This window comes from Sceloporus occidentalis, unplaced genomic scaffold, assembly GCF_023333645.1.
Source record: "Sceloporus occidentalis isolate IW3139 unplaced genomic scaffold, rSceOcc1.0.p SCAF_31, whole genome shotgun sequence".
In the NCBI taxonomy this organism is placed as follows: Eukaryota; Metazoa; Chordata; class Lepidosauria; order Squamata; family Phrynosomatidae; genus Sceloporus; species Sceloporus occidentalis.
In genome coordinates this window covers 10,881,438-10,905,664 of record NW_028317011.1, presented here as the reverse complement: position 1 = coordinate 10,905,664, position 24,227 = coordinate 10,881,438, and the positions used below count along the sequence as shown (strand labels likewise).

Sequence of the window (24,227 nt, the reverse complement as noted above, 5' to 3'; positions counted from 1 at the left end):
GCCAGATAAGTGCTTCTTTGATATGGAACATAAACCTGAAGCATGGTTCTACATAACTTCAAGCATGGAAACATTTCCAAGAATAGCATAGTCCAAATAATATAAACATTGACTGTATATAAATGTAAAAATCAGGGGAGTGGAATTTAAAAGTATTTTCGCTAATTCTTTCCAGGCTTCCAACTACCACGTAAATACTTTATTAAGTAAGCTCCTGAAATCTAGTTCTAGGCTGAGATGCCTTGATCCATACAGCATATGACACAGCCAGGGTGAGCACACATATACACACATAGGGTTAACTATGAACTATTCATCTTGAGTATCATCCCAAAAAATCATATCATCACAAAAGTGTGCTTTTTTTTCTTTTCTTAAAAGTGCCAAGTAAACTTACAGAAACCATAAAAAATCAAAACAGTAAATTATTTTCATATGACCAAGATAATATAAATAAAATACGTAAGCATATCTACATGGTGACATGAAATATTGTAGCTGCAAGATATGTCCAATAATATATTACCGATTTAAATGATAGGAACTTGTTTGGGATAGTCTCAAGGTTAACTACTGCAGTAAGTTATTAAATCAGATGTCTCATTCTTTGTTTATATATATTAGTGGTTTATGGCAGGAAAATCAGATGTTTGTTTTGTGATCATGCTCTGGAGATCAAAGACTTTAGGGTCCATGCTTTAGTCTGTATATTTTTTCTTCTTGGTGGACCTTGCACTGTACAAATTATAAGTAAGAAAATTCCTAAATAATTTGGGTGGAGATCATAATAATTACACATCTGAGAATTGCAAAAAGAAAGCAAAATATGACCAAGGGATATCCTCTCCATCCACATACATTTACTTGTTCAAAAGACTTTATAAAACAAGCCCCCGACTTGCTCAAATTTCTAAAATGTTAATAGGGCAACACAACACATATGTTTGATCAATAGACAGTCTTAAATTAATTTGATTTGTATGAAAAAATAAGACTAACTTTTAATAGCACAATGCTGATAAAATATTAACATTTGGGTAAAAAAAAGCACAACAGTTACTTACTTACTTATTGTGTACTTACCACAATATCTTTACCAGCCCACTTGCATTCATCCCTGCGGGTGTTACTCACAGGCCATACAATCTGAAATTAAGAAAACTGCATTATTTTGTGTTTGTGACACACATTTATGTTATACACTTACTTAAAACTATACAGGAGAAATGAATTAGTATTGTGCTGCATAAATTGTTTGCGCTATATAAAATATAATACTAATAATAATAATAATAATAATAATAATAATAATCTGAACATTTTAAGCCCCTTTCTGGAGTGTACAATTTAATGACTTTAAGATGTAATCCTTGGGATAGTAAATTTTCCTTTAAAACTTTGAAAATATAATTTTAAGAAATACCAATTTTAAGAAAATACAATTTTAAGAAATACCAAGCTGGAAGAACACAGTACTCCAAAGGAGTACTGGCTAGAAAATACTTCTACAAGAGTTTATGTATAAGGCACATTGTATTTAAAAGTGTATCACTGGAAGAAAAGTGAGATAACTTCAAAAGTAAAAACAGCACAAAGTTACTATTCTCAATTTCTCAGGACATGCTTGAGCCGACCTGACCTTGGGTAGCTTGCTTTCAGCTACTTGCCTCTGCTTTGAATATAAGATAACTTCCTAGATAACTCTATGCATAGTGTAGAAAATAAACATTTTAATGTTTCATGTATAATAATTAAAATATTAGTAGTATTATCCCTTTTTGTGCAAATTTATGACAGATTTGTAAATCTTGATCCAGTGATTGTGTAAAAACCTATGAAGCCTCAAGGCATTGCGCCCACTGTATAGGTATTTATGTATAGGCAGATTGTGGAACTATGATTAGCACCACTAGTCTTTTAACACTGCCTAAGCTTAGTACTTCAGCAAGGTTAATGTAAGACTTCTCACACAGTGGAAAATCAAATGATCCTCACAGTCAATTATTCATGCTTGTTGAAAAGCTTTTAGGAATTATTTGTAGAATAAAACATGATCCTCATTTAATACCAGACCATGATTCAGTTGGGAGTCTCAGATAATGCAACAGTAATGGAAGTAAGGGTGAGTTACAGACAGGCATTTCAGGAAGATTATTTACACCTGACACTGAGCAGAGTCTGCGCTATTACTAGGAACAATTACCCTAACTCCGGGATAATAATTAACTGCACAAGGTTTTGTTGGCTTTAAGATCGTATCGCTTTTTCTAATATATCTGGATATTATACTTTTTTTTGCCACACACACATACATATATACATACACACACACACCTCGGAACTCTCTGGAACTCTAGTACTTGGCCGTGCATGCTTCATGAAGCCATTCCCCCCCGGGTAGGAGATAGAGGGATGATTTGATTCCCAGATATGTAGTGTGTAGGCATATGTTTGTATGTATGACACAGCTATGACTATTTAAAGAAATTATAAGAAAGCAATACTAGAGAAAATAGTATTTTATTGAAATTGATACCTTCCATCTAGTCAACATAGAAAAAGATGCAAAATTACATAAACTTTTGGATTTTTAAATGATGAAAAAACTTTAGCTACATAAGGACACTTTTTCCTAAATACATTTTATTTAAGCACTCAACATAATTTCATAGTAGCTCACATAATAATTAATGGTCATTTACTAATTATAAGTACCTCTCATTAAATATAAGGTCAGAAACTCCTTCTGTTCATCTATAAATGAGGTTGTATGGGGAAATATTCTTATTTTTTTCTGTAGCATTCTGTTAATAATTCCCGTGAATAACAAACTGTTTGAATTCACGCAGCCATGTATCTGAAATTATGAAATACAAAAAGCTAATTTCTACATTAGTTGTCAGGATTGAGCACTACATGACATTATTGTAATTCATTTACATGCTGGATTAAATGACATTGCATTATTAATCCTATTATTAATACTAATATGGTTACTTGATTGTAGGATAATTATAACTACTAGTCACTGCAAGAATATTACATGGTGGGTTATTTTTCACTGTGTTATGCATGATGTAACTAAGCTTGGACTTCTGTTCAGGTGAAGACATGGTCAAGCAATAAAAAGCAGAGCAATAAAATTTAAAAGTTTAAAAAAAGTAGGTTATTTAAATGCAAACTGAGGACACAATGATATTTATAAATAGCAAACCTGGTGCAAAATGTCAGATATTAAGCATTCAGTGGCAACCCTTACTTATGACACGTAAAAAGTACAGTTCATCTTCTTTTATCATGTGATCTGGAACTTGGTCCACAAAACAAAACGTCAGGGACTGGATCAATGGAATCTTTTTTAAACCACTATTTATCTGTGATGCTGTTATTATTATTATTACTACTGATGTACTTGTGTGTCCTTTTAATTCTTGAAAGCGAAACATGAAAGCCTTGTTCTGTGTTCGTTCCACATGTTCCTGTCTGTTACCACTGCCCTATATTTTGGCATCTCACACTTCAGAGTGTTAGAACAAGAGATGGATTTCAGACACTATGTGACACAGCCTCCTCAGACAAATTACTACAACGCAAAACATAAGCGCCCTGATATGTTGGAGATTATTGTTTTGACTACATCATGACTTTACATTTTCATGGAATGTCATAACAAATGGCTAATGAAAAATTGAAGGCCTTCTATTCCAACTTTAACAGTATATGATTGAATACTACTCTTGAATATTTTACATTACATTACTAGTACTTGTGTACACCTGCCAAAGTTCACATGAAGTGAGTCTTGTGATGTGTCCATGTGTTTAATTTGTTATATGGGTAATATAGTAAATGATATATACCTTGTGTTGGTAAATAAGTATAATAGAATACTATTATGTTTCATGCTTTCACTGAAGTCAGCTGGTTGGTAAATTGGAAATGTTTAATACTGTTACATTTTGGCTCGAAAACTATTTTTGAATTTTCTACTGATCTAGAATCCCATAATGCATAAAATCGCTTTACAAGAATCACACCTCTCCCTTTACTTGTCACTAAGTGGTCTTAGCGATATTCCTAGCTAGGTTAGGTCTATAGGTCATTTGTAGATGCACAAAGGTCAAGAGAAAAAAAGGCCATGCAGAACATGTCTAAGAGTCGAGAATGGGAAAACACAATCCTTGCTTCTGACCTTAGCAAAGTACGTACAGATAAAAATACATCTTGGAGAGTTAGGGGAGATAAGAAATGTATCACCTACACAGAAAAAAAGTTTTCCAAGAATACAACAGAAAGAAACAGATTTTCATGTAATGTCGCACTTAAATTAAAGGCTCTGGAGTTAAATAAGAAAAAAAACCATAAACAAAAGGAGCAAAATGGGTCCCTTAACTGAATAAATTAAAGGAAATGATTAATGAAAACGAATGTATTAACTGGTGCTGTACAATGTGATTGAACAACTACATTCTACAATAATCTTTACTAATGTAGAAAACAAATTATATAGATATAAATATCCTAATTCAATTACTTTTAATCTTATTTTTCTTTGACTAAGCAAGCTCCACGGTGTTTAGAAAGGGTTACGTAAACAGTAGCTTTTAAGACAAATCTGTTCGAAGCCCACAATTTCATAAAAATAATACCTTTTGAAAGTCTTTGATGTTAGCCAGGTTAAATGAAAATATGTGATCCTTAGCCCCAACATATAGTCTTCCTCGTTCTTCATCTAACACAAATGTATTGTAGCTTGAACTATTGGCCAATCCATTGAATGTGATTAAATTGTTGGTATCCATCATTTCTGCAAAAGATAAGCAAGTCAATAATGTTAAAATTGTAAACAGGAGACAAAAACAAGCAAACCTGTAAAGTACATATTAATTTGAAATATGCATTAGAAAAAGTATAGGCATGGTCTTTCATTATATAATAATTTGTTTTTTATCTTAGCTATATCTTTCTTATTACTAAGCTACATATTCATACTGTAATTGAAGCAATGTCTATAAAATATATATATACACTGTATATCCACTAAAATGCAATTTGGGTATTTTATGTTTATATGTCAAATAATAATTAAATGTAAGGTTAAAATTTCAAAGTTCCTCAATAAGATAAAACTCAGAAATGTGCATATATTATGGATATAATTTTTTCTCATGTGCTGTGTATAAATAGCTATTACAAGGATGGATTTAGTCAAATATTTGTTAAGTTTTTAGTCAAAAGTATTAAATCATTTTCTTGATAATAACTACATCAAGTGTTTGCATCAGCACTTTGGCTCATTCCTAAAAATAAAATAGATAGCTATCTTGTGCCAATATTTGTGGAGACAACAGATGAGCACAACAAAAAAAAAATATGTGACGGTGATTAATTGCGCATTAAATTAGGCTCAGATCATGCTGTTTCAGAGAGTATCTGGGCTTGTAGTCTGTTCCCTCAAGTACCCTTTATAATGCTGACACACAACCTACAATTTGGTTACTTTGAGATATCACAGACAAAAAAGGATTGCCACAAGTGTTGGCGACCTTCACCTCTTACTAAATAAGGCTTTCTAAACAAGCTCTTGTAGCCTTTGTGTACATATGTTGAACAGTTGCCAGTAAGGTTGATTTGGGTTATGTTTCGAAAAACCAGAAAGGTCACTGTATATAATCAGTTTCCAAAGGGACCCAAATATTCCAAAGATTAGATATTTCCCACTGAATGTGCTGATAAGGGAGGAAAATGCTTTGCTCACATAGCAGACAGTCTCAGTTTATAAATGCATAGCAAATTGAGCATCTTTAATCTAGGATGAGCGGATTATACTCAATTATGTTAAATCGAATTGCCCAAACGGCCCAGTAGTATTGTGTTCCAAATAACGTTTGGGAGTCAATAGGATCAATGGAAGGATTGAGTCCTGCCCTACAATCAATAGATGGAACCATACAGAGAGTACATAAAGTAACACAAAAAGGATCCAGTCAGTGTATAAATGCTACTGACAGTATTTGTGGTTCTACAAACCCGGTGGCATTAAGTGGAACTGCAGTTAATACAAACACATTGACTCAAAATCTTTCAGAGCAGTTGAAGAATTTGTCTACTTTGATATTGCTTTCAAAAATATCCAAAATCAATGAGAGAGGGATGTATCAACCAACAAGAGGTAGCCAGTAAGTTTGCAGGAGAACTGTGGGTTTAATTAATTATTCTATATCATGATGGGTATCCCTAGCATGTATAATACGGAAGCAACAAAAAACTGACTAGATACCTTCCAAGTAATTGGTGTCGTAATGTTTAAATATATATGACAAAAGCTTAACTGGATCTTGGCTGAACTAATCTAGAAAATAGAGCAGCATGTATGGTTACAAAAGAAGTAAACACAAAAAAACGTTTTCATTCAATGCCCTAGTTTATTTTTACATTGTTTGACTTAGCTCTACATTGTTTTTTGTACCATTGGTCTTCAGACACAAATATTACTTATCAACATTTATAGAAGATCTTAGGATGTACAGTAAATTGGGAGTGTCTGCTGTTTTTCCACTTATTTCAATGCTTGCTATCTCCAAATCATAGCCAAACAATAAGTCACCAGCTAGTTATAAAGACAAAGCAAATGTTACTTGGTGGGAACATCTCCAGTTAAATAATTCAATAAAAATAGAGCTTAATAATACTTTTATTTTTGGCATTATGAGTGACTGTAATTATATGAAACACTCACTTAAAGCCAAATTTATGTCAGAATGGTCATCTGTATTCCAAAATGCCTTTATTTGAGATCTATTGTGCAGTTATCATAGCTTTTTCTCAGTATGACACATGAACGTCAGCTGGATAAAGTGCTTTTATTCTTTATTTTTAAATCTGAAATAATGTATTTCCATGACAATAAAGTGATGGCAATGTTTATGCCAGCCTAGCCGTCTTAATGACAATAACCATTTTCACGCGTTTGAATTTGTTCCTGACACTTCTTTATTAATCAGCAGGACTACATTGACAGAAATTTAATTAAGCTCTAAACATTCTTATGGAGAATACCATAGAACAATACATGTTTCTAAGTGCTTCCTTCAATATGTCGACATAAGTTAACTTCCCAATTACCAATGAATGCCTAACTTTATATTATGAAATCAGTCATACGGAATTTCAATTTTACAGCCGTTAATTCTAAATGTATTACAGTAAATGTTGTAATCAAGCAGTGTGAATTCTTTGAATGGTAGAATATAATGATCCTAGAGATACATTGAGCAGATTTTGCCTATACCTGCCTGTGTTAAAAATGCCTGCCCCTTGCCATGTGCATTTAATTTACCTTGACAAGATACAAGCACAAGTTCTAATCAATTACGAAAAATAATTTATTCCCAACACGAATGATAAGTACTAGTTGCAGCCTTATGGAAAACCGCATAACACTTAAACCAGATTGTCTTTGTCTGCCATCAATTTCTTGATTGCCTTGTGATCCCCATGGGAGTGAGCCAACACATATGCACACTATGCTTGTCATGTACCGATGGATATCAGTGTTTAATGAGCTTGTTTGGCACTATTGTGTTATATATTTTATTTCACATTAAACTGTTTGAAGTTCTCATTCATCTGTAGTTGTGATGAGTACAAAAAAGGAATATAAAGTCAATAGCGATGATAGACAGAGTGTCAAGGCTGAGTTGGGATCGGAGCGCAGCGCAGAGAGACACCGGGTGCAAGGGAGTGAAGTAAAGGGTAATCCAACACACAAAGTCCAGAATATAGCCAAGGGTCAAAAGTCCGTGTAATCAAATCAGAAGGTTCGCAGTACAACAAGGGTAATCCAAAAACAAAGTCCAGAAATCCAGCCGAGGTCAAAAGTCCGTAATAATCCAAAAACAGCAACAGGGTATAGGAATTCGGTAGGGAACTTGAACAACCAAGTACTGAAGGTACAGGGTTGCAGGTTTAAATAGCCCGCCTAATTGTTGCTCCTCCTCTAACCCCTCCTCTCTCTGTGGCTGTCCATTAGTCCCTAATCCCTCCCCCCTGCGGTTAGACCGCAGGACACGCCTCCCCTGGCTGTCAGGTCTGGGACCACAGGACACGCCCCCCCTGGCTGCCAGCAGCGGTCTGGGACCGCAGGACCCGCCCCCCCACCATACTCGTAGTCCTGGCGTGCGGCTGCCGCCGCAACAGAGACCGGGGATGCGGCCCGCGGCACGGAGATGCCGTTCCGTGCGGCCGAGGATGAAGCTGCCCGGCGGGGACTCCGCCGGGTGAGGACCTCCGTCGCCGACGGGTTGGGACCCGACGGACACATGGCCGAGGACGCGGGCGCCCGGCGGTGTCGCCGCCGGGCGAGAGCCCCCGCCGACGACCGGTAGGGTCCTGACACAGAGACAGCAAGGTTTTTGTTTTCCTAAGAGCATTACGTAAGATGTGACTTTCTAAAGTTGGTTGGATAGTTTCAAATATTAATTCAATTCAGAGGTAAGCAACCATTTTTTCAGTGCATCTTATCACTATCTAAACGGATATTACATGGGGTTCATTTCACAAGCAATGTATGGCTTCAGTGTTGAATGTTCCATCATGACAGGTGTCATGAAAAATACAGAAGAATGTTACCGATTGCAATCTTCAATTTTTCAAGTATTGTGTAATGAAACAAGGTTAACTTAAAAGATCGTATCACAAAATAGTTTACTAAGAAGAGGCTCTAAATGTTTAACAGAAGTATTAAACTAACTTACATGTAAAAGAAAATATCCTCATGTTACAATAGTAACAGTGCGATAAAGAGCATGCACAGAGGAAACTCGGTGGGGTTTCGGAAGTGATAATATGAGAACTATATGACTACATAAAGGTCATACAAGTCGGGGGATGTATAGAGTGTATTGCTAAATAGCAAAATGAAATACTTTTTTGCTATAAAAATAACAATGCCGTTACAATGCACTCAGGTCCAGTTTTCCTAGAAGGTATGGAATTATTTAAGAAATAGGGTCAGATGCTGGCAAAACTACATTCACTGGTCCTCTTGTCCTGTTGCAATATCCAATAAAGATCAGGAAGTTCAATTCTGGGATTCTGGCTAGAAATAATGTTTGCACTGAGCCAGCTTTACTGTACCTTTCAGCTCCCATAGTCGAAAAAAGCACTGATGAATCTCCTCTACACTCCAAATGTTAGGCAAGAGGATAGGGCATAGCTGAAAGTGGGTGAGACAAAACACCATTCTTCCCACAATGAGTATAGACCTACCAACAGGTTTGGTAACGAGCAATGATTAACAGATGCCCCTTGTATGTATGTACATTGAACATAGCCCACGTAGGTGAAACATGGGTGGGAGAAGGTAATTTTTTCTACCACTATGCACCATAGTGGGAGATGTATGCACCATATGTTGCACTTTAGACCAGTATCGATTCTGCCCATTAGGCTATCTGGACCTCTGTCTGGGCTGTAATTGCAGATAATGGGCCTGTGCTAAGAGGCATTATTCCATTGTTCAATGACTTTTCAGCTATACAGTATTCTTAGTGTATATGTATACTCTCTATTCAATAAGATTCAGAAATGCTTCTTTCCGTTTTATCAGGAAAATACATGGCTGCCTTACAATGACATATTAAAAATGTGTACTCCTGAGAATAACCATTTGATATTGGACTAAACAGTTTACAGCAGTGGTATTCAACATGTACAGGCCCCAGACAAACTCTCTTTTTCTTTTATGCTGATTGAGCATTACAATAACTGCTTTATAGAGTTGTGGACAAGCATGCAGCAAAAAAAAAGTATATCAGATTTCTAAAATGCAGCTCACCATTACAACATAACATAAAGAAAGTTTATATTTTAAATATGATTTTGATTTGACATGAATCCGCTCATCAATTAAGCAAGATATTCTGTTGCATTGAAGTTTTAAAGATCAGTATTTTTCATTTAACTATTACAAGTATTTCTATAACAAAGCACTGAACTGAATGTTAAATCACTATGAGGATGCCACATTACTAGAGAGATATAGAAACATACCCATATACACAAACATTACTGTATTTGCCCCAAAGGGCATTGTATTAATGGTATACCAACGGATTACATGAACCTATTGATGTTCTTGTGCTAGATTACACACTTGGCATGGTACATTGTACAAATAATTAAATTAAATGAGATGGTTGAACCCTATGCATTTCTTCTTCCTATGCATTGTGTCCCACCCACTGCATTTAACGGGGAAATAAGACAGGTTTTAATGACCCTTATTACTATATTACAGTAGGCTGCATAATAACAAATAGGAAACAATGGATGAAAACTGTTTCAATTTATTTTCTTTATGATTAATTCAATAAACCAGTCATGAAAGCAAAGATGTTTGATTGATGGCATTGGCAGAAATATATATTTTTTTATTTTTAAAAATGTTTCTTATTAACATTGGGAATGCATAGTACTCTTAAAATTATTTATTCAGCATACATTATATAAACATCTTATGCCTCACTCACTTTATAACTAAAACCACACGAAATGATTCTCATGAATCTCATCCAAAACGCATAACATCAGCAAATCTGCTAGTTTATTTTCATTAACAAACTTAAACATTTTAGTGAGGCAAAGATCTGCTTTTCTGTCGATCAATTAACTACTTTATATACACAATCAATCATTCCTCCTTCAGGGCTGCAGACAAACACTAGGCTGGATTAATTAAGTCAAAAACCCAGTTATGATATAAAAAAAATTTAAAACAAAGAACTGTAATGTTCTCAAAAACAATGTGCCAGCATCGTCTGACAATTAGACACTGTTTGATCTCGAGCGCTGGGTAAAGCTACCTGATTTCAGCGGGTGCTTCCTTTCTTATTAAAAGAAACAGAGTTATAAAATTGTTACATGCAGTTAACTACTTTAAAGCTTAGCAAAGTAGGCTGAGGTCAATTTTTTTTTTCAGTGTGCCCGAAAGAGTCATAAAAAGGTTTTTATGTCAGGTCTTCATTGTTTTCTTTGGGGGAAAAGTTATTTGAGCAAACATTTGCTTTCTATTAGCCGTACCATTGCACAGAGGCAAAAGCCAACCAAAATCCTAAGAAGAATTTTAAATGTGCCGTGAAACAGTAATACATTCTTTACACTTTGCTGTTCTTCAGACCGTAATTAGGCCTTGAACATAATAAAAAGAACACAGCATCACATATGTAAAAGGAGAAAACAGTAAATGCATTCATCTGCCAAGCTGGCTTTGATGCTATCTTCTACAATATGAAACTTGCTTTTAGTAAAAGCTGTCCCATGTACTCTCGTTAAGACTTATGTCAGACGTTGGCTGCATTTTAACGGTTAACTATTGCAAATGAGGAAAGTGAGAGAGAAAATGAGCAGAAATATTCAAGTATTTAACACTCAAAAATAAATGAAACCAATGAGGTACCATTAAATATCCTGGAGTGCTTTGCGCTGCATATTAAGATGCTTGTTGCAGCAATGGGTGTTAATGCAATTACTGAGTTCCCACATGGGATTAAAATTGTTATCTCCACCTTAATATATTTATCAAGTAGTTCAGTAGGCATTGTATATACCAGTGTTATTTTTAAGTTGTTCAGTTCTCTGGCACGTAACAGGTTAAGTAATTATTGTAGAAATGCTATTAACGCTCAGCTCAAGAGTGATGTTTCTTACAGTGGCCTTAGGCTGTCATATATCATTATTATTAGATTAATTTGTACAATACCCCAATATAATTAGACAAATCTGTTAACTGTAAATAAAAGATTTAAACTATTCTGCTCAAGCACCCCAGTGATACAAAGTGATTGATTTCTCTTCACATGAAATTCGTGCTAACATAAATCGCAACCTGAATTCAGGTGTCTCATGCAGTTCAGATGTCTCATGCAGTTTAATGTGCTTTTGCTGGGATGTTGAATAGGACTATAAAGAGTTAAAGGGACAATCAAATTAAATTAACTAATTTGTACCAATAATAGTACTGTATCAGACATAGGGTCTTTAAATTAATGTTCTATGGATCTATAGGTAAGAGGCGTTTGTGATATATATATATATATATATATATATATATATATATATATATATATATATATATATACATATTAACCACTGGTGTTATTTAGCTTATATATTCATATTTTAATACACAGTTTTAAAATTCACTAAATAGGCATATTGATTTTGTTCTTGAGTAATCAAGACTAATATAAAGGGTCTATTATGTAATGTCAATTTCATGGTTGGAACCAAGCATACATAAGTATGAAGTCAAGTATTGTCAACACGGATGGTGTTTTAGCAAATATAAGTATTTCTTTTATATATTTAACATTTTACCCTATTGGACTACCAGCTGTAAAAATGTATTTTGTCATATAATGTGTTTCTGTGCTTTCCTCATTAAACACCCAAGTAAACATTTTGCATGATGGAAAATATTAACTATAATTGCCCTGACCTCTATATTGTTTATTGGGTTAAGCCTCTGCTTGCCACCTGCCTGACCTCTACTGCTCTATTGGATTTACCCTTTGTATGCCTTGAAAGAGTCTGGCCACTTTGTTCTCATTTATGAAAATTACTAGACTGAAACTGATGGAAAGATCCATTCACCGTGTCACTCATCTCGTGGTATTTTGGCTCTTTTTAGCACAAGTGCACAAACAAATCTTTAATCTTTATAGTGATATTACTGTTCTTAATGTACTTGGACATCAGATATATAAGCAAGAGAAAACAACCTATAAATTATTACACTAAAACTAAAGATTGGATTCTTATTTAATATAATATTAATCTTTTTGGTAGTATATTTATTTGTATGCTAATCAACTATTACTTATATATATATATATATACTTATTATTAGCTAAAGAACACTATATATACAGTATACTATAAACATAAATCAAATCCATGAAAACACATTAAGTGATGCCATTTAATACTTAAATTACATTTACTTTGTATATCCTTTCTTATGTATTATTTTACCTGGAAGAAGACTACTCGCCTTAGGAAAACTCTGCAGCTCCAGAGCTGCAGCATATAGCACCACTCAATTCTCTACACTCCATGCTAGTTTTGGTGGTTTGAAGGCGCCAATCACTGGCAGGAAAAAGCCCCCAATTGAAATCCAAGAATACCTCTTTGTATTTCAATGCAAAATTAGGCAAATAACAGATAACGCCTCATAACTTGGCTGGAGAGGAAGATTAAACAGAACATCTTCCCAAAATATATATATATATATATATATATATATATATATATAAATATACTTACTTCTTGTATGTTCTTATGTATAATATTTTTGTAGCACAGGGACATGGAAATCATCCATGTACAATGTGCTTACAGCTACAAGTATTATTATTATTATTATTATCCTTTATTTATATAGCGCCAACAGTTTACGCAGCGCTTAATACAATACATAAATTCAAGGGATATGACAAGACAAGAATTGACAGACTAAGACAAACCGATACATTTGGTGGAGAGAGCCCTGCTCGCAAGCTTACAATCTAGAGTAACTAATATAGAAGTTAATATCTGTATTAAATTTATATAAATGTCTAATTTTAAACAAAGATTAAAACAAATATATTGGAAAGTGTTATAATGCGCTCTAATTAAAATTTGAAGAACTCACTCAACTCATCCTACTGACTTTAATGATGATTTTCAGTCTATTTTCCAGAAAAGACTGCACGTAAAATAACTTCCTAGACTATCAGCACTTTAGCAATTTCCCAAGCATAAGAACAATACGATGTATCTTAAGCAACATAGCAGAAAGGATAAGGTAATGCCTATATCAGATTCAAAGGCTATGCTTTGATTTTTTTTCCTTCCCATGTCTTGAAGATCTGAAGACACAGCTGCTTTACAGGGAGTGTTTCCAGCTTCCTTTCAAAAAAGATGCTGGGCAGAAAATGCCTGATGTCTTATTTTAAGACAAAACCCAAAAACATTCCCACCAACACCCTTTCCCTAACATACTTTAAGATGAAAAAATAAACCCACCCTTGCATGATACTTTTTTCATTTTAACTTGCAAGTTACTTTTAGACCAATGTTTTTTAATTCTCCAACACAGCACTCCAATAATTGCAGGTCCAACATTGTTTTTTACGATACTAATAAGTAATAATATAACCGATGCTATTAATTCGTAATATTTCATATTGGAAAATATTTATTAAAGAAAACTATTTATTTACCAACATACATGTAAGTTCATAGTTTGCTAAAAAGTTCCAGAAATACTTTTAGACAAAGCTGATTAAGGCAAACCCAATTTGAATCACTTTCTTTACCCTATTTCTAATGCTTTTACCCATTTCTCATTGTGCTGTGAATATGCAGCCTGCTTATTTATTTATTAATGTATTTATACAGTCCTCTGTATAAATACATTAATAAAGAAATAAAACTGTTGATGAATGTAAAGATGACCCTGCCTAAGTGTTCTTGACAAGTGCCTAGTAGAGTCCCCTGTTGTTATCTAATGCAATATATGTTTTAGCTTCTTTCATCTAGACTTTAGAAAAGTTACGGTTTCAATGGAGCAAATTATTATATCATCTGGGTTTATCACAGTTCACAATTCACAATATATGTATTTGTTATGATAAATTAGCACCAAAAACCAACAAAAGAAATATTATTTCCAGACTACATTACTTTCTTAAAGCTGATTAATAGATATTACTGACATACCAAACATGTTCCATAAGTCCAACACAAATCTGAAATATATTTCCAATGGCCTTTCATTATTTTCTTAAATAACAAATCATTGGTTTAGTTGCTATGTAAGAATTAGGATTTGAAGGGCAGGCTAGTTTGAAGTATTATATGACTGTATTAATAAACCAAGCCCGAAATAGGAAAACATATTACAAATTAGTAGTATCTAATTATTCATACTCAAGCTTCCATAGTAATTATCAGCAGGATGGTATGTGATCCAAAATTAATATTAGAGCCTTTTGCTTGTCACAGATGGTGCACATTTAATGCCTGGCCCTGACTATATAAAAAGTATGTGTTTCGTTCCATCCATAACACATAAAAATTGTGTTTTGCATGGAGCCAAAATGAACCATATTTTGCACGTTACTAAAACATTGCTTTTACTCTCTTTTTACATCCTAAAAAAATTTAACATGTTTTCTGTTGACTAATGGCTTGTATATATTTAAGTGGTATAAGTTTTGGGGTTCAGCCAATAAAGCCACTAATTTGGCTTGATGACTAGACTAATATAAATTAGTGTAAAAAAAAGATGATTTGCCACTCTTTGTGGCCCCTACTGTGCAATTTAATTGATCTTCCTGGCACCAAATGTTTGATGTTCATCTATTAAAATACCGATTAATGGCTTCCAACAGTAGGAATTCCCCTTAATGTCTACAATATGCCCATAAGCCTGTTTTGTAATTGACTAGGTGCCAAGTATTTCGTGTGTAGAATTTGTTAATTCACATAAATTATGGGGTTTTCCATTCTTTCACAGTGAAAAATTGCTGAGAAAACGTATAATATAATGTGCCTGCTGTGATCACTAATGCTACGCATTTATTGCGCAGAATAAAACCTTATTGTAAGGTTTTCGCATAATAATAATAATAATAGCACTTTTAATAGGTTACAGCTTGAAGTCTGGAGTACTCTCTTATTATAATGGAAGAACGTGTTACTTAAAGTGGATTAAATCTTTTGAACTGTAAGCACCATGCCTGGATATATGTCGTGGTTTGAGATGGGGCTTTACTAAAATGTTTATGTGATTTTCAGACCTACTGATAGGTGTGCAACTGAGTAAAGAATTTAATAGAAAAATATTTTATTTACACAAATGAATTTATAAATATCTTTTCTGTTGTTTCTATGCACTCATACCCAGCAAAAATTCTAGAATGTTCCTAGTGCTCCTAGGAAAAAAAGAGACATGGGGGTTTGGGTCCCAAACACAGAAAAAATATATTTATGGGCACAAAAAATATTTTCTGATGATAAATTGCTTACTCCAAGAATGTCTTGTAGTAAGGCTTATATTGTGTTTTGTTTTTTCTTCTGTTGTCTACAATAACTACTCTACAGAGCACTGAAATATAATATGTTGCAGAGGCATCTTCCAGTATGCAAAAGAATAGGACTGCAAATGTAAGTAAAATAAATGGCTTTCTGCTGCAACAATATATTTTCTACTGCCTTGACTTCTATGCCTCAGGGCAATGCATTCCAAAGAAGGATTTTAAGGTTCTTAATAGGTATTATTTAACCACTGCAATTACCATGTTGCTTGTCAAAATCTAGTATTCACACAATGCACGCTGAAGGCAGCATTGTGAAACAGACCAATTAATAAAAGCTGATTACTACATACTGTAGCTCTTCCAGAAGCCTCAAATTATATTTTAATACAATTAAGAATAATGAAATAGAAACAGTTTAAAGAGATGCCGTAATTTTTTTTTTCTTACATACATATCTGCCTACAGATATTTACATGATTATTTCTGGGGTAAGAAATGAACTGCGAGGTGCTCAGTGGGTTACACACGGCTTTTAATCATATGCATTTTTCTTTAGAGTAACAAGACTGACTAATATGTGTTCCTCTATGGTAGAATCGTGAGGCCCTTCGTTGTCTTTTTTCAACTTGGTGAGTAATTGCTTTGTGTCCTTGTCGAGTTATTCTTACTTGTCTTCTCCTTGTTTGGATTGATTTGTTTGTTATATCATAGTCCTAATCTCTCCAGTGTATTTCTTGTTTTACTGCTCTTCTTGCCAGAAGCTTATTCTGCAGTTCTGATCTCTTGACTGTGTAACATTGCTTAGATTTTGGCTCATGTATAGCCTGCTGTAACGGCAAACGTGGTAGCTAAATTTGAATGTCTACACAAGCCATAGTCCTTTGTGCTCTTAGCTAATGTCCCTCTGTATTTCCTTGTCATTTTTCCTTTTCCTTTCTGTCGAAGTCTCTAGATTTATTTAGAGTGGCTCATTTTCATGACGTCCTCCATCTCATCCACCCTGCTGTTACTGTTTCTGAACTTCTTATATCATTTTGTTTGCGATTATTCTTATTTATTCGTAAAATGTATTGTGTTTTGTGCTTTTTTTAGGCTTTTTATCCCTCTGTTTTACATGTATGTTGTTGATTAGCTGGTGTCCTTAAAATGCCAAGGCCAATTTTAATCCCCAGTCTGGCCCTGTCTTCACGACACACTAGAATTATCAGTGTTTTCTGATACAATGTGAAAGTTAAGATTGGAAAAAAGGTGTTTCTCTTTGCTTCTGGCAACAGTGCAAACATCTATACTTATCTAACATTTCTGTCCCTTCTTTATAACCTTTCTAACTGCCTTCACAACAGACATGGCCTAAATTAACTAAACCAATGAAGACTCTGCCAGGGAATACCCACAAGAGTTTTGTGTCTCCAGTAACTTATGTAATAGTTTACTCATTCTACAGGGCTTTAAACCCTGCCGAGACCCAACAAGCCAGGACACATGAAACTATTCGAAATATATTAGTATTAGCTCAACCATGCGCAATGTGTCCATATGCCTTGTGGTAGCACAGTACCCCAATTAAGGGGTTGATCACAAATTAGTAAACATTGGCCAGATATAATGCCAGACCTAAATTCACAAGATGTAATTGAAGATCAATCCTCCCACAGACTGTAATAGGAAAGAATGAGATAAGGACAGTGATACATTTTATCTCTGTTAATGAATATGGCCCAGTTTGTTAGCCCACATTGTCTCACTGCAGTCTATAATTATTTAATTACTTCTATTTTATCTCAACCATTTAATTAAGCCCCTTATCCATTCTTTAGTAAAATCAAAATATGTTTTCCGACTATAAAATGTTTTCAATTTAGGGTTCCATTCTTTCCATTAAATACTTTTTAAATATTAAAGTATTAGATTTCCAAATACATATGTACAGAGGTAATGGTGCTACATTTAAAAATGCATACATATGTTAAGCCGAATAAAGGATCTTTTATCAAAGCCTACCTAAAAATACTACTTACTGCACACACAAAACATTTAAGTTAATGTGAGTAAAGACAGATGAGACTTCATAGAGAAACAGCCTGGTAAGCATGATCATGTCATTAGGTGTGGAAAGCATTCCTGACCCTTTGATAAATGGATCAGTGCTTGTGAGAGCATGGTCGATCATATAATGCTGACACCATGGATGGTTTATCATATTCTGCCAACACTGTTGGGTACAATGGCTGCATTATCTCCTGTTTTATGAAAGCTGTAAAATACATTTACTAATTGCTTATATATTATGTTTAAATCAATTAACTGCAACCAAAGTATGCAACTTTGGTTGCAAAAATCAGTGTATTTGTTAAAAGTGAGAAAGCTACATAGAAATATAGAATTTGAACCCTTTTGGCAAATCTAGTCTGCCTGTTTTTCCTAATGTAGAGATTCAAACCAAAGTTCAGTCCTTGGTCTCATCCTAGATTTATGATAGACATCTGTCTACACTATCCATCTTTAAATTATCTCAATGTATTAACATCAACCTCGTCTGCTGGGAGTCTGTTCCAATTATCTACCACGTTCTCTGTAATGTAAAACTTCCTTACATTACAGCTAAAAGATACATTACCACGCAGGTAATGCCTGATTGTATTTCTAGCTCAGATGATCAGTTTAGTAATTTGTGAGAGATGCCAATCATAGAATACACACAACATTCAGTATTCAGTAGATATTTGTCTGCTTTGAAACTCAGTAAAGTAAGAATGATACGTTATTCTATTAAACTAGACAATTTTATGCAACCCAAGTTCTAGGAAAGAAAAAAAAATCTAAAACACAGTTGTAGTAAAATTATAGTTTATATGAAACAAGGGTTACATTTTAAAACATAAGCCATAATATGAACATAAATAAAAACAATAAAAAGGCTTTCACTGACATCCTATTTTAACTGCTGCATTGCCAGCGTATATAACTTTCACATTGCTTCTAATCTTCATACAAACCACAACTGATCCCCTGGCACAGAAATTCCATATCTTAACTCAAAAGAAAACAAAATCCCATTGTGGATGTCTTGGGTTTCCCATTTCTTTTGGCACTTTCTTATCTATGCCATCTACATTTTCCGTGGAGCTCTACATTACAATTCTGTCATCAATCACAGCCACAAAGAAAACTCAGCGCACATTATTATAACCTGTATCAAAAATCTTAACTGCATTTTATGACACCATAATTATATAGAAATATTAGGTTAACACTGATTAATGTACCAAAAAATTTTACTATATTTTTTATATATATTTTTTTATACCCCCTGGTTAATAATCTGGATATTATGAACTGCATAGTAGAATTTTATATACTATGCAGTTCCAGAAACTCCAATTGTCTCCTCATTACAGAAAATAAATTATCCTTAAGAAAACCAGTTGCCAGTACTGTCAAGCTTGACATGCATGACTCTGGCTTGAACAGTTCCTTGACCCAGAGTGGTAACTACCAGAATATAACAAGCCCCAATCAGCACAGCATTAAAACTAAGGATTTCAATTTCAGCTTGAGGTTGTTTGTCATTGTCAATTTCCAGAGCTACTGACATTTATTTTATTTTTTAATGTAATGTTGCTATTTTTGTTGCACTGTGTAAAATAGGCTTGCAAAAGGGCATCAGCTGACCTGTCAAAAAGAGGATAATCCTGATGTCAGCAACTTAATTCCACATTGACTTTTCAGCAGTTGCACTGATCCATATACATTAGTTGTTAAGTATCACGAAAAGTGATAGGAGAGGACGCATTTGGCCATTAATGGGCCAGTAATGGAAAAAAGTTGGAGATCAATGCTATTAAAAAGTGTGTTTTCACCAGGGGAGGACTCGCAGTCTAAGGCCTAGGGGGCAAGTCTAGTCATGTGGCCCGTTGCACCACGGAATCAGCCCACCATCCATGCCCATCTTTTCCTGATTTTCTAACGCATATTGATGTTATGTGATGGGATTGGGAGTTCAACAGTACACTTAAAAAAAAGCCCGAAGCCACAATTTAGTGCCACCAATGCTTTTTAATAAAATATGCGCATTGAAATAAAGTAAATAACACAAAACCTTTACTTTTCCATCTCTGAAGTGACTAAAAATTCAGGAGGGTGTTTTATCTCTGGATAACTTAAAATTAAATGTGTTCAATTTATTCCAACAGAAAGTAAAGTGCCAGGAAACAGATGACCAAATACATACCAGGACAGGTTCTGCCACACCAACATCCAAACACACACACCAGGACAGGCTCTGCCACACCGACACCCAAACATACACTCACACCAGGACAGGCTCTGCCACACCGATACCAAAACACACACCAGGACAGGCTCTGCCACACTGACACCCAAACACACACACCGGGACAGGCTCTTCCACACCGACATCCAAACACACACAGCAGGAAAGGCAATTCCCCCCGGCCCAGCCCGCCCCTGATGTTCACTCCTTCCTAAAAGATATAATGTCAGGAACTGACATTTTTGGGAAGGTATTTAATTTTACCTCTCCATTTAAATTGTGATACTATGAAGTTGCCAAAAAGTTAAATATTTTAAACATTTCAGACATTAAAAATAACCATTGCTAATTCTTCCTAAGTGTAAAACAAGATTCCGTGAATCTCAGGAACAGGTCATCGTCTGACTTCCAGTAATGCCTTAGCCCTTTATAGTGGAAAGAAACTGCTGAATGGCTTTCCTACTTTGCATTTCTACTTTTACCTGTTTAAACACTGTGTTCCATCTTTTGGGTAATTTTTGTTTTGCAAAGATGTTGTGGCATGATTAGTCTTTTGCCTGATGGGCTCCCTAGCTTCAAGGGATTAATAACTAAATGTTTACAGTGCCAGGTCCTGCCTTGGACCAAAAAGGCACTGGCATTGAAATCATGTCACCCCACTAATTAAACAATTACATGCTCTCTGCTTATTAAATAGACCCTAGAATAGGTCTACAAACTCTTTGACCAGCCCACCCTTACAAAAAATTACTGCAGTTTTTCTGAAATAATACTGCAGTTTTTTGGAAATGAAAAAACTGCAATACTGCACTTTTACTGCAGTATTACTGCACATTTACTGCAGTTTTACTGCATTTGTACTTCACTGTACTGCAGTTTTACTGCACATTTACTGCACTTTTTTTTTTATATTGCAAACCTACAGTTGTACTTCAATGTACTGTAGCTTTATTGCATTTGTACTTCCGTACAAAAATAACTGCAGTAAAACTGCAGTACAGTGAAGTACAAATGCAGTAAAACTGCAGTAAATGTGCAGTAATACTGCAGTAAAAGTGCAGTATTGCAGTTTTTTTCATTTCCAAAAAACTGCAGTATTACTTCAGAAAAACTGCAGTAATTTTTTGTAAGGGTGGGCTGGTCAAAGAGTTTGTAGACCTATTCTAGGGTCTTTTTAATAAGCAGAGAGCATGTAATTGTTTAATTAGTGGGGTGACATGATTTCAATGCCAGTGCCTTTTTGGTCCAAGGCAGGACCTGGCACTGTAAACATTCATGTCCAAAAAACTGCAGTATTACTTCAGAAAAACTGCAGTAATTTTTTCGTAAGGGCAGGCCTGGACAGAATCATATGGGATATACTACACAAGCACTACAAACAGGAAGTAAACCATTATATCTCAGTATTAGTAGAGGGTGCATGGTGTAAATGACTGAGATGCTTTACCTTCCCTGTTTAGCATGCACTACATACAACACATATATTTCATTACATAGAGGTAGATGTCATGCAGAGCTATGACACGACAAAGATTTATATATAAAAAGTAGACAACACTTCAGTAAAGTAAAATCAGATGTTGGGAGGCTGCAGTTAAGGAGGTTGGGCTCTACAGTCCTGGGGCTACTGTTCAACATGCTTGTTATGCACTTAAGCAGTCGTAGCCCAGGGAAGAAGCTGTTTTCACCACAGGCTTTCAAGCATTAATCTGTCATGTGTACAAATTCAGGGAAAGTGGGTAGATTCCATACCCCAGGGATAGGTCTGTTCTAATAGTGGGTTATGCTTGGTGAAACATCACGTTGGGGCTGCTTTAAAGCCATCAGTCTTCACACCTTATTTTAATTAGCATAGTTTTAAAAGAATGAAGAGCAAACTTCAAGCGACTTGCATATTAATATGAGTGTTGAAACTGCCAATGCGATATAAAGATGAAAACTATGCTTCACCTCAGCATCTTGACTTCATTACATATAAGGAATTTGTCTCCTGCTCACATTCCAACACACTGATATGATAGAAATATGGATTTTATATACAGCATGAAAATATGTAAAAAAACTCAGTTTTTTTGGACATAACAAATTATTTGGATTTTACAATACATTTACATTCTTTTGTTTAATTGTTATAGTGACTATTTAAATCATACTATGCGTAAAGAAATGGTACAGAAAATAATTTTGTTAAACAGTCTTATAGGCCTTAGGTTCCATCCAAATTTGAGAGAAGCTTGCTCCAACATAGAAATATAGCATTTGACGGTAGATAAGAACCATTTGGCCCATCTGGTCTGCCCCTTTTTCCTGATGTAAGATTTTTTTTGTCTCATCTTAGATTCAGGATAAACATAAAATTAGAGAAATTGTATTCTGTTTCTTCAAAACAATATATATATATATATATATATATATATATACATATATATATATATATATATATATATATTATAGTATCCCCTTAAGTTTATGTGCATGATACAAAAGATAGTTTCCAAAAGTCATTTTCATCTCCTCAATCAGTGCCTAGGAAACAACACAACTAATAATCACCTATGACTGATCCCATAAGATTAGCTCAATTGTCATGGAACACGGTAATTCTTCTGCTATCACACTAACGTGTCCCTTGATAATGTTTGGAGTTGTAGTGTATTGACGCTGCTAAATGTATCTGTGATCTGGAACCAGTAAAGGATCGGGAAGAAAAAAGGAGAGAGGCATCTCAGAAACCTTTCATCCTTTATTCTTTGTCTACTGCCTGGTGTTTCAGTTGAAACATTGTTCCTATAAAAAGGTTTTGTATTATTAAAGATGATATTCTAAACAAAGGAAATTCAGTAACATGTGGCCATAAGCAAAGGTATTTAAAAGAACTCACATTACTCCTTAAGAAAATGAAGCAAAGGAGTACGTTTTTATACAAGCACCTGCTGTTCCGATAAGTACAACTTGAAGGAGTATCTAGTACAGAGAAATAATAACCTTGCACCTGGTGCTTTTTTGAGAAACCGATAATTACAACTCACTCATTTTAGGCTGAGTCATGGTAATATTTACATATTCCCTCATCACTAGGAAGTGGTTTTATTTTTATCCAAAGGTGTGTAACGAATATATGCACAGTCAGAATATTTAAATACAATAAAAGTAATGTAACTATTCTTGATAAATGGTAAATTTAAAAATTAGAAATTGTGTAGCCCCTGCATAAATGGAAAAATATACACAGATGGTTTCAAAGGAGCTGCCTGGACTAAGTATAGAGACCAGTTGAGGTTTTACGTTATTACAGTGCAGAGCAGTTTTTATGACATCGCATGAGGTATGTATAAAGAATAGTCCAAAATAATAATAGTGGAGCAGTCAATATCACGGCCAACTGAACTCCTTGGTAATTGTCCCATTTACCTCTCTGGGATTACATATGATGTATGAAAAACTAAATGTTTTGTTTTGGGGTTTTTTCATTGTGTTCTACCTATTTATTCTTTTTCTTGGAACTTTATTTTTAGTATGGTTTCAAATTATTAGCAAACAGGCAAGGTCACTCACATAATATATCTCTGCTTTGTAGAGCATTTGCAACATGCACTTGCTATAAGTAGTCTGTTGCATTTAGATATAAAAATGTACAGTACAATATACAGGGTTACAATCTAATGCAATCTTTGTAGGAAGATTGTATGGGTGATATTGTCAATTGAGGAGTTAAGATGTATCATGCCACGGGCACACAAAATACATAAAATATTTCGTTTGTTTACATTAAGTAGGGGTTTCTGAGAAATAACATGGTTTTCATATATATCTTTATCTGTAGTTCTTTCCTGAGAAAATGCTGATTAATAGTAACTGCTAACCAG

At 34.5% G+C, this 24,227-nt stretch overlaps 1 protein-coding gene across 1 annotated transcript in view; it reads right to left on the bottom strand.

Annotated features, from left to right (window-relative positions):
* The window catches only part of LOC149298832 (semaphorin-3A-like), a 114,563-nt gene that overhangs the window by 75,453 nt on the left and 14,883 nt on the right, over nt 1-24,227 (bottom strand). The window contains exons 2-3 of the mRNA XM_089487254.1: nt 4,650-4,807; nt 1,084-1,146 (exon numbers count right to left, since the gene is read on the bottom strand). Coding sequence (XP_089343380.1) covers nt 1,084-1,146; nt 4,650-4,807 — 221 coding nt within the window. The remainder of the gene's footprint in view (nt 1-1,083; nt 1,147-4,649; nt 4,808-24,227) is intronic.